General features: G+C 42.2%; 1 protein-coding gene across 1 annotated transcript in view; it reads right to left on the bottom strand.

Annotated features, from left to right (window-relative positions):
* LOC139456208 (TRPL translocation defect protein 14-like) overlaps nt 1–16185 on the bottom strand; it is a 30830-nt gene that overhangs the window by 3273 nt on the left and 11372 nt on the right. The window contains exons 3-9 of the mRNA XM_071237770.1: nt 15963–16000; nt 11158–11195; nt 10230–10364; nt 7627–7826; nt 4953–5030; nt 4199–4294; nt 3490–3586 (exon numbers count right to left, since the gene is read on the bottom strand). Coding sequence (XP_071093871.1) covers nt 3490–3586; nt 4199–4294; nt 4953–5030; nt 7627–7826; nt 10230–10364; nt 11158–11195; nt 15963–16000 — 682 coding nt within the window. The remainder of the gene's footprint in view (nt 1–3489; nt 3587–4198; nt 4295–4952; nt 5031–7626; nt 7827–10229; nt 10365–11157; nt 11196–15962; nt 16001–16185) is intronic.

The raw sequence follows: 16185 nt of genomic DNA, 5'->3' as shown, positions 1-16185 counted from the left end.
TACTGAACAACAGGGATAAAACAAACTGTGCAGACAGGGATACTGTAGAACAGGGATAAAACAAACTGTGCAGACAGGGATACTGTAGAACTGGGATAAAACAAACTGTTCAGACAGGGATACTGTAGAACAGGGATAAAACAAACTGTTTAGACAGGGATACTGTAGAACAGGGATAAAACAAACTGTTTAGACAGGGATACTGAACAACAGGGATAAAACAAACTGTGCAGACAGGGATACTGTAGAACAGGGATAAAACAAACTGTTTAGACAGGGATACTGAACAACAGGGATAAAACAAACTGTGCAGACAGGGATACTGTAGAACAGGGATAAAACAAACTGTGCAGACAGGGATACTGTAGAACTGGGATAAAACAAACTGTTCAGACAGGGATACTGTAGAACAGGGATAAAACAAACTGTTCAGACAGGGATACTGTAGAACAGGGATAAAACAAACTGTTTAGACAGGGATACTGTAGAACAGGGATAAAACAAACTGTTCAGACAGGGATACTGTAAAACAGGGATAAAACAAACTGTTTAGACAGGGATACTGTAGAACAGGGATACTGTAGAACAGGGATAAAACAAACTGTTCAGACAGGGATACTGTAGAACAGGGATAAAACAAACTGTGCAGACAGGGATACTGTAGAACAGGGATAAAACAAACTGTTCAGACAGGGATACTGTAAAACAGGGATAAAACAAACTGTTTAGACAGGGATACTGTAGAACAGGGATACTGTAGAACAGGGATAAAACAAACTGTTCAGACAGGGATACTGTAGAACAGGGATAAAACAAACTGTTCAGACAGGGATACTGTAGAACAGGGATAAAACAAACTGTTCAGACAGGGATACTGTAGAACAGGGATAAAACAAACTGTTCAGACAGGGATACTGTAGAACAGGGATAAAACAAACTGTTTAGACAGGGATACTGTAGAACAGGGATAAAACAAACTGTTTAGACAGGGATACTGTAGAACAGGGATAAAACAAACTGTTTACACAGGGATACTGTAAAACAGGGATAAAACAAACTGTTTAGACAGGGATACTGTAGAACAGGGATAAAACAAACTGTTCAGACAGGGATACTGTAGAACTGGGATAAAACAAACTGTTTAGACAGGGATACTGTAGAACTGGGATAAAACAAACTGTTTAGACAGGGATACTGTAGAACAGGGATAAAACAAACTGTTTACACAGGGATACTGTAGAACAGGGATAAAACAAACTGTTCAGACAGGGATACTGTAGAACAGGGATAAAACAAACTGTTCAGACAGGGATACTGTAGAACAGGGATAAAACAAACTGTTCAGACAGGGATACTGTAGAACTGGGATAAAACAAACTGTTTAGACAGGGATACTGTAGAACTGGGATAAAACAAACTGTTTAGACAGGGATACTGTAGAACAGGGATAAAACAAACTGTGCAGACAGGGATACTGTAGAACAGGGATAAAACAAACTGTTTAGACAGGGATACTGTAGAACTGGGATAAAACAAACTGTTTAGACAGGGATACTGTAGAACAGGGATAAAACAAACTGTTTAGACAGGGATACTGTAGAACTGGGATAAAACAAACTGTTTACACAGGGATACTGTAGAACAGGGATAAAACAAACTGTTTAGACAGGGATACTGTAGAACAGGGATAAAACAAACTGTTTAGACAGGGATACTGTAGAACTGGGATAAAACAAACTGTTTACACAGGGATACTGTAGAACAGGGATAAAACAAACTGTTCAGACAGGGATACTGTAGAATAGGGATAAAACAAACTGTTTAGACAGGGATACTGTAGAACTGGGATAAAACAAACTGTTTAGACAGGGATATTGTAGAACTGGGATAAAACAAACTGTTTAGACAGGGATACTGTAGAACAGGGATAAAACAAACTGTTCAGACAGGGATACTGTAGAATAGGGATAAAACAAACTGTTCAGACAGGGATACTGTAAAACAGGGATAAAACAAACTGTTTAGACAGGGATACTGTAGAACAGGGATAAAACAAACTGTTCAGACAGGGATACTGTAGAACAGGGATAAAACAAACTGTTTACACAGGGATACTGTAAAACAGGGATAAAACAAACTGTTCAGACAGGGACACTGTAGAACAGGGATAACACGAACTGTTCAGACATCTATGACATGCATCAACAAAGTCAGTGAGCATGACCACCCGATCCCGTTAGTCGCCTCTTACGGCAAGCATGGGTTGCTGTAGACCTATTCTACCAAGGATCGTCATGGGTCAAAACCACATGAAGAGGGGGTCTTCTCCATCTTGGTGATTGGCAGCTTGTAACCTTTTCCGGGTGGGGTCATGTAGGATTCAAGAATGGACTCTCTTCTGAATGATAGTACTCACTGATTTTGGAAACTCCATTGCAATGTCTTTCTTAGCTTTTATGCCTGTATCAACAGCATTTATGATTCACAGTTAGATTTCGTATCTAGACTGATCTTCCTCCTACTACTGTCCGCCATGACAGCATGTGCAAGTGAACTGACACATTGACACATTCTCGTGAAATCTATGTTAACTGTTTGTCTTACAGACATGGTGAGTCCATTTACAGTGAGAGAGTATGGTTTTACGCCGCTTTTAGCAATATTCCAGCAATATCAAGGCGGGGGACACCAGAAATGGGCTTCACACATTGTACCCACGTCGGGAATCAAACCCGGGTCTTCGGCGTGACGAGCGAACCCTTTAACCACCAGGCTACCCGACCACCTCCAGAGTCCATTTACAGGTAAGATTAACATACAGCAAGTTTTAAAAGGATGAATCCTCACCGTTGATCGTGTTGCTTCGCCACCGTCAGTGATGCTTGACACTGAGTTCTCAAGATTTCTCAGTTCGCCATACACGTCACTAATTAGCGGTATTTGGGCTTGTCGGGGATCAGTCCACTATATACATTAGTATACTGTACAGAGATTGTAATGAACATGATTCGGGGGATTTTGTAACAGTTCCTTGTATCCATTTATTCGCTCTATACATGTTCGTTATATCCGTGTTCTACTGTATATCAGATCCTTCCTCAGAGACTAAATTCTGAGCAGTTTCCATCTATGCAGATTAATAAAGTCTTCTTTTTACATTTTACATAGACAACTGCGCAACTAACAAAATATGAGTGAGTGAGTTTGGTTTTATTGCTTTTAGCAATATTCCATCAATATCACGTCGGGGGAGAGCAGAAATGGGTTTTACACACTGTACCCATGTGGGGAATCGAACCCGGGTCTTCAGTGACAAGCAGATGCTTTCACCACAAGGCTACCTGACTGCCCCTAACAAAATATGAAAGTCAAATGCCCATTAAAACAGGCTTACTTATGTTGGTGGATTCCAGTGTAGTACATATGATATTGTGAGGATTATGTTGGGCGTTGTAACAATATCTGAATTCCGTGGTGTGTGACAGTTACCGTCTTGTCCCCTGCGTCTGAGCCGCGCCTGCATCTTCCTGCTGGGGGTGACCAGATAGTCGTGGACGACCGTGAACGTCTGGTGGTGGGGGAAGTCCTGGAACGAGGGCAGAGTGTATCAACACTGTATTCAACTTAACTGAGAGAGGGAAGGTTTCTGCTATGAGCAGCAGTATCGTAGCTACAAATATTGTGTGTAAACTGCCATTGTTCACCAGTACCTGACAATCCGCTTAAACTGCAAATGTTCTCTATAATTCTACAAAGTTCAAATAAAATAGTGCATTCAGTTCAAGTGAGTGAGTGAGTATGGTTTTATGCCGCTTTTAACATTATTCCAGCAATTTCATGACGGGACCCCAGAAATGGGCTTCACACATTGTACCCATGTCGGGCATCAAACCCGGGTCTTCGGCGTGCAAAAGCTGTAAGTCTAACCACTAGGTTTCCCCATCACTCCCCATTTTACAATCATTTTCACATGCCTCTCGAGCGGTAGAAACTAACAGTTTCAGTCCACTAGTCCTTATAATGATAACATACAGAAAAACCCTTAAAAATGGCAAATTTCAACTAGTCCTTATGATACCAATTACTATTGGGCAGTTTGGCAAGGACTACAGGACTAGTGCCAATTTCTAACCCTTGTCTCACTGACCAATTACCACTGATTGCGTCAGTGATGGTGGAAAAACCTGACATCTCTTACCTCGGCTCCAGGCAGACGTGACACCAGGAACTTCCTCTTCTTGCTGTCGGGAGCGAGTCGGTCCACCGCGTCTATACCCATCCTGTTACACACAGCCTGAAGAGATAGGAGGAAACAGAACCGTCACATACCAACCTAAAACATTATCAAGCAGCCTGTAAACAATCAGGTCTGGACCAGACAATCCAGTGATTGATATTACGAGCAACGATTCATGTGTCACACGTTACGTTGAAACGTCATCAACAGTCACAGAGTTTGGAGAGTACAATTAAACACACCAAAAGGATTCTCTTTGTCCCAAACATGTAGAATATGAGTGAGTGAGTGAGCCAATGAGTTGGGTTTAACTGGGTAATACTTTTAACACTTCTCCAGCTATATCCCGGTGTGTCACCTTGATGTGCGAGGAAAGACAATACAGGTTTGAGACGTTTACCACTTTGGTGAAACCCACATGCACGGGTATGGTGCTGGCAAACCTAGAACATAATCAGGGTAAAACCAGGATTCAAACCCACAATTATAGGATTCTGGAATGCCTAGGGATGCAACTCTGCACAGCAAATTATGGCCCCTTAGACGACTGGGCCACCCGTGCCCCCAGACTTGTAGAAACCAAGGGAAACATAGTCACAGGGCAATGATCACCCGATCCACTAGGTTGCTAGGGTCCCAGGCAGTTCATAGAAAGAAGACGGAGTAGCTGGGACATACAATCCCCACATCCCAAAATAAACACTTGAAGACTTACTGCTATCATCCTTGTCAGTTTTGTTTCAAAGTCCACCGAGTTGTCAATGACATCATAGTAGGGATGTCCAACCCAAGCCTGGGAATAGAAACAGCATTGTTACCATGGTTACTGCAACATGACACACATTGTTAATATGTGGATACGAAACTTCCGCTTGAATACGAAACTGCCTTCTCTGCTTTGGGAATGACTTTATGGCGGCCATCTTGTTTTAGCTTGAGCCTGGCAGTTGAGTGACAACCTGTGAGTGCAGAAGGTGTATTGTATTGGCTGATGAATACAGGTGTCTTTTTAAACACACATGGACACACATAGAGATCACATTATGATACAAGCCCGAACTAGTGGCTGGGAGTGAGTGAATTGAGCTCAACACCATTTTGAATACTCTGAGAGTGTGGGTTCTAGAGTGAGTGAGTGTGGGTTCTAGGGCTGGGACGAGTCCAAATTTCCTACCCGGGTAACCACCCCCTATTACCCGACCCTACCCGGGTACCCACTGTAGGTCTCAGGAGATGTCTCAAAATGTCCGATTGGGAACATTTTTAGCATAGCCCTGGCAAAACGTATTAAGATACATGTATTAAACAATCTGGTCATTCATACACTGAAGCTGAATTAAGTTATATCTTTATTCAGCCATATGAAAAATCAGAAGGAATGGGTGCAAAGTCAGAAAGAAATGTGAACATTAGTGACTTGTAGTGTAACCATAGAGTTCTTGATAATTTTTGTCATTAAACGATATATCACATGACTAACCACGGGTCCGGGAAGTCCTGTGGGTACCTGGGCTCCTACTCAGTACCCACCCGACCCGGGTACCCGAGTTACCCGTCCCAGCCCTAGTGGGTTCTAGAGTGAGTGAGTGAGTATGGTTTTGTCCCTTTTTTTTTAGCAATATTCCAGCAAAATCACAGGGGGGGGGGGGGAGAGAGACACCAGAAATGGGCTTTACACATTGTACCCATGTGGGGATTCAAACCCAGGTCTTTGGTGTGACGAGCGAACACTCAAACCACAAAGCTACCCTGCCGCCCCATACTTTACCAAGAAAGTGTAATCCCAAATGTAACATTTGTTACATTTGAGCAAATTCTAAAAGGAATTGTGTGTATTTATCAATACTACTTTAGTTCAAAAGATGTCAGCTTAATGTGGGTTTTTGATTGTTTGTTGTTTAACGCAGCACTCAGCAATACTCGCACTCAGCAATATTCCAGCTATATGACTGCGGTTTGTAAATAATCAAATCTGGACCAGACAATCAAGTGAATGATATCATGAGCATCGATCCACACAATTGGGATACGATCACATGCATCAACCAAGTCAGCGAGCCTGACAATCCGATCCCGTAAGTCGCCTCTTACGACAAGCATAGTCGTCTTTTACGACATGCAATGGAGGAAGCCCACTTGGAAGTTCACCACTTTGTTAAAATCCGAAAGCAAGGTACAGTGATGATAAACTAGAATATAATCAAGTTTGACACCATGATCCTGCCAACAGGCGCACAGGGATTGCATAGACATAGACAACTGAGTGTGAGTGTGTTTGTTGATTAATGCTGCACTCAGCAATATTCCAGCTATAGGACTGTAAATAATCGAGTCTGGGCCAGAAAACCGAGAGATTGATATTGTTAGCAATAATCCACACCATTGGGGTACGAATACACACTATCAACCAGGTCACCGAGTCTGACCCCCCCCGATCCATTAAGTCATCTCATCACACCAGCATAGGTTGCTAGGGACCTGGTGAAAACGGGTTTAACGTCGCTTCCAATATTATTGCACTTATAGTGCAATGTGTGTGTGTGTGCGTGTGTGTGTGTGTGTGTGTGTGTGTGCGTGCGTGCGTGCGTGCGTGCGTGCGTGCGTGCGTGCGTGTGTGTGTGTGTGTTCATGTCGATGTGTGGACTAATGCCGATTTTAGTGCTAGCCCACTGAGATACCATGCATAAATACCCCACTCAGACACAGTATACTGACTCCGAGCTGACCAGTACTTGTTTTAGAACCTCAATGGGGAGCGCCAGACAGGGTAACAACAAGTTCTATCTTTAAATGTCTTTTGGTATGACTCGGCCAGGATCGAACCCCGACCTTCCGCTCCCTGGGCGGATGCTCTACCACTAGACCACGGAGGCGGTACAAAGATCGGAGGACGTCCCATTATTATGGGTTATGTCAGAGCGACAATTTATCTGACAAGAGTGTCACTTACCAGATCAAAAAAGCGACTTTCAAAATGTGTTTTCTAATCATATAATCTCGACAAAAGGTTAGCATGGGCTATTCCAAACAACAGTTACGGGCCGTACAAATGATTCCGATAAAATCATCATCTAATTCTCGCTTCAATGAGATAAACATTCAAATAGGAGAGAATTTCCATGGCCCGTGGGAAGTACGGCCATACAACGTCAGCCATCTATTAGACATGCCAGAATCTTCCTTTGTTCACTTTTCAAATTTTGAATAAAGAACCTTATCAAAATACTTTTCAAAGAGTAGTCTGGAATGGAAGTAGCCATTTTGAAACTACTGACGTAAAGCTCAAGAAAGCCGCTTTCTGATTGGCTAATGTTGACTTCTTGTTAGTCATTCCATTGGTCTATCAAAGTTTCCAATTTCACTAAGATCTGATATAAATAGCCACATACATTAGCTGTGATGCTGTCTATCTGCCGAGCACCGTCGAGATCTTCATGGCGTGTCTTGTGTCCGGCGACCGTGTAGAAGTCCTCGGCACCTTTAGCGGCCGACACCATGTGTATGATCTGGTTGTAGCGGTTGTCTCGGATGTCAATCTCATTCCACTCGTTCACCTGCTTCATCTTCTCCCAGTCGCCTTTGTGCAGATCTACAGGAGTGAGTGAGTGAGTGAGTGAGTGAGTGAGTTGGGTTTAACACCGCTTTTAACATTATTCCAGTTATATCACGGCATGTCAGCTTAATGTAAGAGGAAAGCCCGAAGTGATGTAGGTCTCAGACGTTTACCACTTCGATGAAACCCACAAGCACGGGTATGGTGCTGACAAACCTAGAAACATAATCGGGGCGAACCGGGATTCGAACCCACAATCATAGGTTTCTGGCATGCCCAAGGGACGCAACTCTGCACAGCAAAACGCGGCGCCACCCGTGCCCCTCGGTCTACAGGAACAGCCAAAACAGGTGTTTATCAAGGCAGGCCTCAAAGTTTCAATTTTTACCAAGTAGTCATATGGCAGTTAGTAAGGATAAGAATTTATGGATGAACAACTTCTTTATTACAATATTAAGAGCGACGTTTCGGTGTAGGTTCTAACACCGTTATCAAGCAAGTGATTAGAAGTTAGTCATATGGCTACAAGTATTTTTTTCCAGGTAGCCAGTGGTAAAATTAAGAAGTCAAGCCAATAGTGTTGGTAGCCAAAAGCATTTGAAATGAGTGAGTGAGTTGGGTTTAACGCTGCTTTTAACAGTATTCCAGTCATATCGTGGCATGTCAGCTTCATGTGGGAGGAAAGCCCCAAGAGATGCAGGTCTCAGACGTTTACCACTTCGGTGAAACCCACGAGCACGGGTATGGTGCTGACAAACCTAGAAACATAATTGGGGCGAACCGGGATTCGAACCCACAATCAAAGGTTTCTTGCGTGTCCAGATTTGCCGACTGGGCCTGACTGTGCCCCCGCATTTGAAACGATCTTTTATCAAATAACTATTATATGTACAAGTCATAGCACTAGTCTTGGAATTGTCTATTAGTGGAAACTGTACTTGAGTATTGTTATTTGTGACTCAAACAATGATGCAATTTATGTTACTAGATTATATAGGTATATCCTTGCTTATCCAATTACATTAATATTCATGTATTTAGGTTCATTGTTGACTTTCGGAGGAATTATTTGTGGGTACAATTAGTATCAGACACGTTAATTTTTGTGTCTACATATGTGCAATAGAAACAAGTTGCAACAAGATTTTTTCAAGGTATTTAATTGGCTACCTCTGAACTTTAGACAGTAGACAAATTGAAATTTTGGTCGCATTGGCGACCGTTTTAGTCGCAACTTTGAGGCCTGAAAGGATACCAAGCTTAGAGCCCTTGGAATACAAACTGGATAACTAACCTGTCATTTATAAATACCGGTTGTATGTGTCATGTTTTCATTTCGACATAACATGTGCGATAAAGATACCAAGTAGTGTAAACTTTTCGGCATGATAATTTCGTTATGGTGTCTTTAGATGCCGTATACGGTGTCATATGAGGTTAGCAGAATTATTTTCTTCTTCTAACCTAATATGACACTATATACGACAACAAGACACCTTAACTTATAACATTTCAGCTATATGACAATCCAGTGATTGACATTATGAGCATCGATTTACGCAACTGGGATACGATGACATGCATCAAACCAAGTCTGTGAACCTGACCACCTGATCCCGTTAGTCGCCTCTTACGTCAAGCATAGTCGCCTTTTACAGCAAACGTGGGCTGCTGAAGACCTCCTCTACCCTGGATTTCATGGGTCTGTTTATTCAAATATGTTTATCAAAATCCCCAAATTTGACTAATCTGACACTGACGCCTCTATCACAGACATAAATACTTACAGGCAGACCTGTCCATCACGCCTCTCACACAGACCATAAATACTTACAGGCAGACCCGTCCATCACGCCTCTCACACAGACCATAAATACTTACAGGCAGACCAGTCCATAACGCCTCTATCACAGACCATAAATACTTACAGGCAGACCCGTCCATCACGCCTCTATCACAGACATAAATACTTACAGGCAGACCCGTCCATCATGCCTCTATCACAGACATAAATACTTACAGGCAGACCCGTCCATCATGCCTCTATCACAGACATAAATACTTACAGGCAGACCCGTCCATCACGCCTCTCACACAGACCATAAATACTTACAGGCAGACCCGTCCATCACGCCTCTATCACAGACATAAATACTTACAGGCAGACCCGTCCATCACGCCTCTCACACAGACCATAAATACTTACAGGCAGACCCGTCCATCACGCCTCTATCACAGACATAAATACTTACAGGCAGACCTGTCCATCACGCCTCTCACACAGACCATAAATACTTACAGGCAGACCCGTCTATCATGCCTCTCACACAGACCATAAATACTTACAGGCAGACCTGTCCATCACGCCTCTCACACAGACCATAAATACTTACAGGCAGACCCGTCCATCACGCCTCTATCACAGACATAAATACTTACAGGCAGACCCGTCCATCACGCCTCTATCACAGATCACCAGGACGTTTCTCTTGGCCAGCATGGACTTGGCTAACTCCATGTAGGTGTTCTCGATCTGCATCATGGTGCGTATGATGTTCTCCTGCAGCTTGAAGACTGAAGCACAGTAATACAGACTGGTAAATACAGGATGGTAAATACAGACCGGTAAATACAGACTGGTAAATACGGGCCATTATTGCCCAGGTCGACCTGGAAGCCTGAGGTTAATAATTTGCCAGTGGACTGGCAAGTCGAAATTATCAGTTCCCCGCCAAATTTTGTCAATCCCAACTTTGAAAAATGAAAAAATGTATGAACTTAACACTGAAGCAAAACACAAAACAATGGGAAACCCTGATGTTAAAAGACATGTTTACTTTGTTCCAAAAATATACTTTATTGATTATAGCCGATCTTTGTTCAGCAACAAATACTTATAAGGGACTGACAGTCAAATGAATTACTGGTCCAGGCCTAATTTTATTGGCAAAAAAATGTTAATTTCAAGTAATTAGGAACACTGCAAGAAATTAAGGTAAAAAACATTCAGTCTCCACATTTCAAAATCAACCTTTGCAGTGCACTTCTTCTCTTAGTATAGAAAGTGTTCCCTAACTTTGAAAAGAATCCAAGTAGTTGTTCTCAAGTTATAGGCCACATAAATGTTGGAAAAAAAGTTCAAAACATGGGAAAATTCATATTTTGTCAGAAAATCCCATATCAAAATCAAACTTTGCACTGCACCTCTTCTATTAGTATGGAAAGTGTTTCCTAAATTTTAAAAGAGTCTATGCAAAGTTTTCAAGTTAAAGGTCGCACAAAATGTCCTTGGAAGGATGGATGGAATTCCTTGGTATAACTATTTACCCCCATCCTTTTTGGTCGGGGGTATAATAAGGTCACTTACTTTCTTCGTTCTGGAGCTCTGGAAATGTCACGCCACCACTGAAAAAAACCAAATTCACAAGTAAGCATCAGCACTTTTTTATGACTGTAACAATGCGTGTGGTCCAACGTTGATTAATGAATAATTTGCATACTCGTATATGCAAGGGGCCAACGTATGGTTCCTGTAGGAAGTGACAACTTGGAGACGATGTCTTGCGGTATATACAGTTTTACTTTATACATGTAGATATATACATACAAAAGGTTAGCACATAGTGGTAGTGGTTGTTGTCTAGGTGCCCCGGAGCACCCAGCCTAACCCTAGCTAGGCCAAGGGTAAGACCTTTTCTTTTTTCTCAATCTCTCTGGACCAAGGCTTATATAGCCAAGGTTACCTAACATTTAGTAAGTTATAAATGTAAACAGTAATTCATCAGTGAGATACTTGCACATCTCGTTCAGGATGGCAGACGTCGATGTACACAAAAATGGGGATTAACAAATAGGATTAGCATCTAATAAATAACAGCAATTAAGTGTTTCAAGGCATATAGATGTCATGGCTCAAGGGTAAGTGCCTTTGCAATTAAATGTTCTTCAGACAATGGGTGTCGTAAATCAGTCGCTATGACAATTGCCTTGGTGTTAAACTTAGTGCTATCCTGGTTGGTGTCCAGCCGGGAGCGCCACATTTCAGAAATGGCTATTGCCGGTAGAGCCACATTTACAGCTGAGTGCATTTCACCTATTCTAGCGGGTAATTAATTAATCCGATTACCGATACCTTTAAATGAGTGTCCAAAATTTGAGTGTCCCACATTTAAATTACTAAGCGTGGTGTTCTTTAGAGATACCTTTAAATGAGTATCTCACATTTAAATTACTAAGCGTGGTGTTCTTTAGAGATACCTTTAAATGAGTATCTCACATTTAAATTACTAAGCGTGGTGTTCTTTAGAGATACCTTTAAATGAGTATCTCACATTTAAATTACTAAGCGTGGTGTTCTTTCGAGATACCTTTAAATGAGTATCTCACATTTAAATTACTAAGCGTGGTGTTCTTTAGAGATACCTTTAAATGAGTATCTCACATTTAAATTACTAAGCGTGGTGTTCTTTAGAGATACCTTTAAATGAGTATCTCACATTTAAATTACTAAGCGTGGTGTTCTTTAGAGATACCTTTAAATGAGTATCTCACATTTAAATTACTAAGCGTGGTGTTCTTTAGAGATACCTTTAAATGAGTATCTCACATTTAAATTACTAAGCGTGGTGTTCTTTAGAGATACCTTTAAATGAGTGTCTCACATTTAAATTACTAAGCGTGGTGTTCTTTAGAGATACCTTTAAATGAGTGTCTCACATTTAAATTACTAAGCGTGGTGTTCTTTAGAGATACCTTTAAATGAGTGTCTCACATTTAAATTACTAAGCGTGGTGTTCTTTAGAGATACCTTTAAATGAGTATCTCACATTTAAATTACTAAGCGTGGTGTTCTTTAGAGATACCTTTAAATGAGTATCTCACATTTAAATTACTAAGCGTGGTGTTCTTTAGAGATACCTTTAAATGAGTATCTCACATTTAAATTACTAAGCGTGGTGTTCTTTAGAGATACCTTTAAATGAGTATCTCACATTTAAATTACTAAGCGTGGTGTTCTTTAGAGATACCTTTAAATGAGTATCTCACATTTAAATTACTAAGCGTGGTGTTCTTTAGAGATCAAAGGCCTTCTTAATTGGAGGAGAAGTACTCCCAGACTGAGGGAGGCGACCAGTTCCTACACCGTGTTAGTGACGACATCCTCATCTTCACTACAGACAAGAACATTGAACATTTGTGTACTGCAGACATTGTATTTTGTGATGGTACATTTTATGCCTGTCCCAAGTTGTTTGATCAGATTTATTGTTTACATGCTGAGGTGTTTGGCCACGTTTCCATTAGTTTACTGTTTGTTGTCCAATCGAAAAAAAGAGTGTTATGTCAACATGTTTCAGTACCTATGCGATTGTGCTAGTAGAGGAGGTCTAGAGTTTGCCCCACTTACAATTCAGTTGGACTTTGAACGTGCAGCTCACAATGCCGTGACTGATGTATTTCCTGGGACATTAGTTAGAGGGTGTTTCTTTCACTTCACCCAATGCATCTGGAGGAGGGTGCAGAAAGAAGGTCTGGTGATGGACTATAAGGAAGATGAGGAGGTGAAGAAGCTGGTGAGAAGAGCTGCTGCCCTCCCTCTAGTACCTCGTGACAAAGTGGATGATGTGTGGCTTGATGCCATTGCTGACTCTCCTGCTGGCCCTAAAGTGACTGCTTTCATGGACTACGTGACAACCAGTTGGGTTCAAGGACAGGCCTTCATGCCAGAGATTTGGAACCATTTCGAAAACCAAGGCCACCGTACCAACAATCACCTGGAAGGGTGGCACAACAAGATAAAGAAACTTGCCAAGAAGTGCCACCCGAACATCTACGAGGTAGTGAAGCTATTTCAGCGAGAGCAGTCACTCAAAGAGGTTGCAGTCCTGATACTCTCTCACCAGTGGTCAGAACCTTCACGAAGAAAGAAGTACAAGGCAATCGATGCACGTATTGCGTCCCTCAAGATCCAGCTCCTGAACCAACACCTGAGTGAGATGGAATATGCTGACCACGTGGGCGACCTCCTTCATCTGCAGTTATGATCCATTATGATATTCATATGCTATTCATATTCATCAATGTAAAGTTCTGATGAATATGTTATCCTTGTTGAATAAGAAATGAGAAAACAAGACTTGTTTTGTTATATACGGTAACCTGTTAGAATCACAAAGCATGTTTTGACAGCATAGCCGTGAGAGCCACATTATACAATCACGCAACCATAACCATTGCCGGGAGCGCCACATCAATTTGGGCTATCTATTTTCGAAATGTGGCTTTGCCGGCCTGTAACCTCCTGGTTACATAATGAATCCACATGCTAGGGCTGGGGGTAAATCGGGTACCCAGGTCGGGTGGGTACTGAGTAGGACCTGGGTACCCACAGGACTACCCAGACCCGTGGTTAGCCACGTGGTATATTGTTTGATAACAAAAATTATCTAAAACTATATGTTTAATCTACAAGTCACTAATGTTCACATTTCTTCCTGACTACTACACCCATTCCTTCTGAGTTTTATCTGTTTGAATAAAAATAAAACTTCAGTCAACTTCAGTGTATACACCAGATCGTTTCATACATGTATCTAAAACATTTTACCAGAGCTACGGTCAAACTTTTCCCAATTGGACAGTTTGTACCTACCTCTTGAGACCTACAGCAGGTACCCAGATAGGGTCGTGTATTAGGGGTTTGGTACCCGGGTAGTTAATTTGGACTTGTCCCAGCCCTACCAATTGCCCAAATCACACCATATGTTGGCTCTGTATTAGTTTCTGAGTGAGTGAGTGAGTGAGTGAGTGAGTGAGTGAGTTTGGTTTTACGCCGCTTTTAGCAATATTCCAGCAATATCACGGCGGGGGACACCAGAAATGGGCTTCACACATTGAACCCATGTTGGGAATCGAACCCGGGTCTTCAGCGTGACGAGCGAACGCTTTAACCACTAGGCTACCCGACCACCCAGTTTCTGTAGGAACCATACACAGGAGAGTGAGTGAGCGAGTTTGGTTTACGCAGCTTTAAGCAATATTCGAGCAATATCACGGCAGGGGACACCAGAAATGGGCTTTACACATTGAACCCATTTCAGGAATCGAACCCGGGTCTTCAGCGTGACGAGCGAACGCTTTAACCACCAGGCTGCCCAGTTTCTGTAGGAACCATACACGGGAGAGTGAGTGAGTCAGTTTTACACTGCATTTTGCAATATTCCAGCAATATCATGGCAGGGGATAGCAGAAATGGGCTTCAATTTTTGTACCCATGTGGGAATCGATCCCGGTTGTTTGGTTTGGCATGATAGACGAACACTTTAACCACTAGGCTACCCCACAACTGCTAACAAGCCAGAAAATAATACTTCTCCCTCAAGAATCGTTTTGCTCAAATAACAATTCTGGGTGAGGGAGACACCAATATGGTCATGTTTATCATGACATAAAATATGGAATCTGTTTCACTTAACATGATGGACTTGTCAAGTACATAATATGACATTCCATATTCCAAGTTATAAATATAATCCTACTTCATAAAACACAGTATTTGTGTTATGTCAGGATAGTCTCATCAGTTGGGTTTAACGCCACTTTTAACAGTATTCCAGTTATATCATGGCATGTCAGCCTAATGTGGGAGGAAAGCCCATGTGATGCAGATCTCAGACGTTTACCACTTCGGTGAAACCCATGAATATGGGTATGGTGCTGACAAACCTAGAAACATAATTGGGGCGAACCGGGATTCGAACCCACAATCATAGGTTTCTGGCATGCCCAAGGGACGCAACTCTGCACAGCGAATCGCGGCGCCTTAGAGGACTGGGCCACCCATGAACCCACAAGCAAAAACCTTGAAAAATAATCAGCGTGAACTGGAATTTGAACCCGCAATCAACGGTTTCTGATGTGCCCAAAGGATGCAACTCTGCGAGACAAACTGTGGCGAATTAAACGCCTGGGCCACCAATGCCCTCACACATCCTCAGAATCAGCCCAATGTTGTGACGTAACAATGTTGTGGAAAACCTATCCAACCATTCAGAGCCATGACTTCCACCAAAAGAATTTAAATGTGTGAACCGAAATTGTGAGTGTTCAACCCCTGCCTCAGTCTGAGGAATAGACAGTAGTTTCCTTCCTGGCCTGATATGTAGGACTTACCTCAAGAAGATCATTGCAGCTTCCGGACACCGGAAAACCTGAACAAAAAGAAACATTACCTGACACAGGATTGTATTGAATCAGAATCACAGGTCAACACGGGGAGGTCATGGTCAGGGCTTGTACTTCTACAGGGTCACAGGTCAATACAGGGTCATGGACAGGACTCATACTTCTACAGGGTCACAGGTCAACACGGGGAGGTCATGGACAGGACTTATAC

The sequence above is a fragment of the Haliotis cracherodii genome, unplaced genomic scaffold (assembly GCF_022045235.1).
Source record: "Haliotis cracherodii isolate W230 unplaced genomic scaffold, xgHalCrac1.p SCAF_11, whole genome shotgun sequence".
Classification (NCBI taxonomy): Eukaryota; Metazoa; Mollusca; class Gastropoda; order Lepetellida; family Haliotidae; genus Haliotis; species Haliotis cracherodii.
The sequence above is the reverse complement of the archived record's forward strand: the minus strand, read 5'-3'. Positions and strand labels throughout refer to the sequence as shown.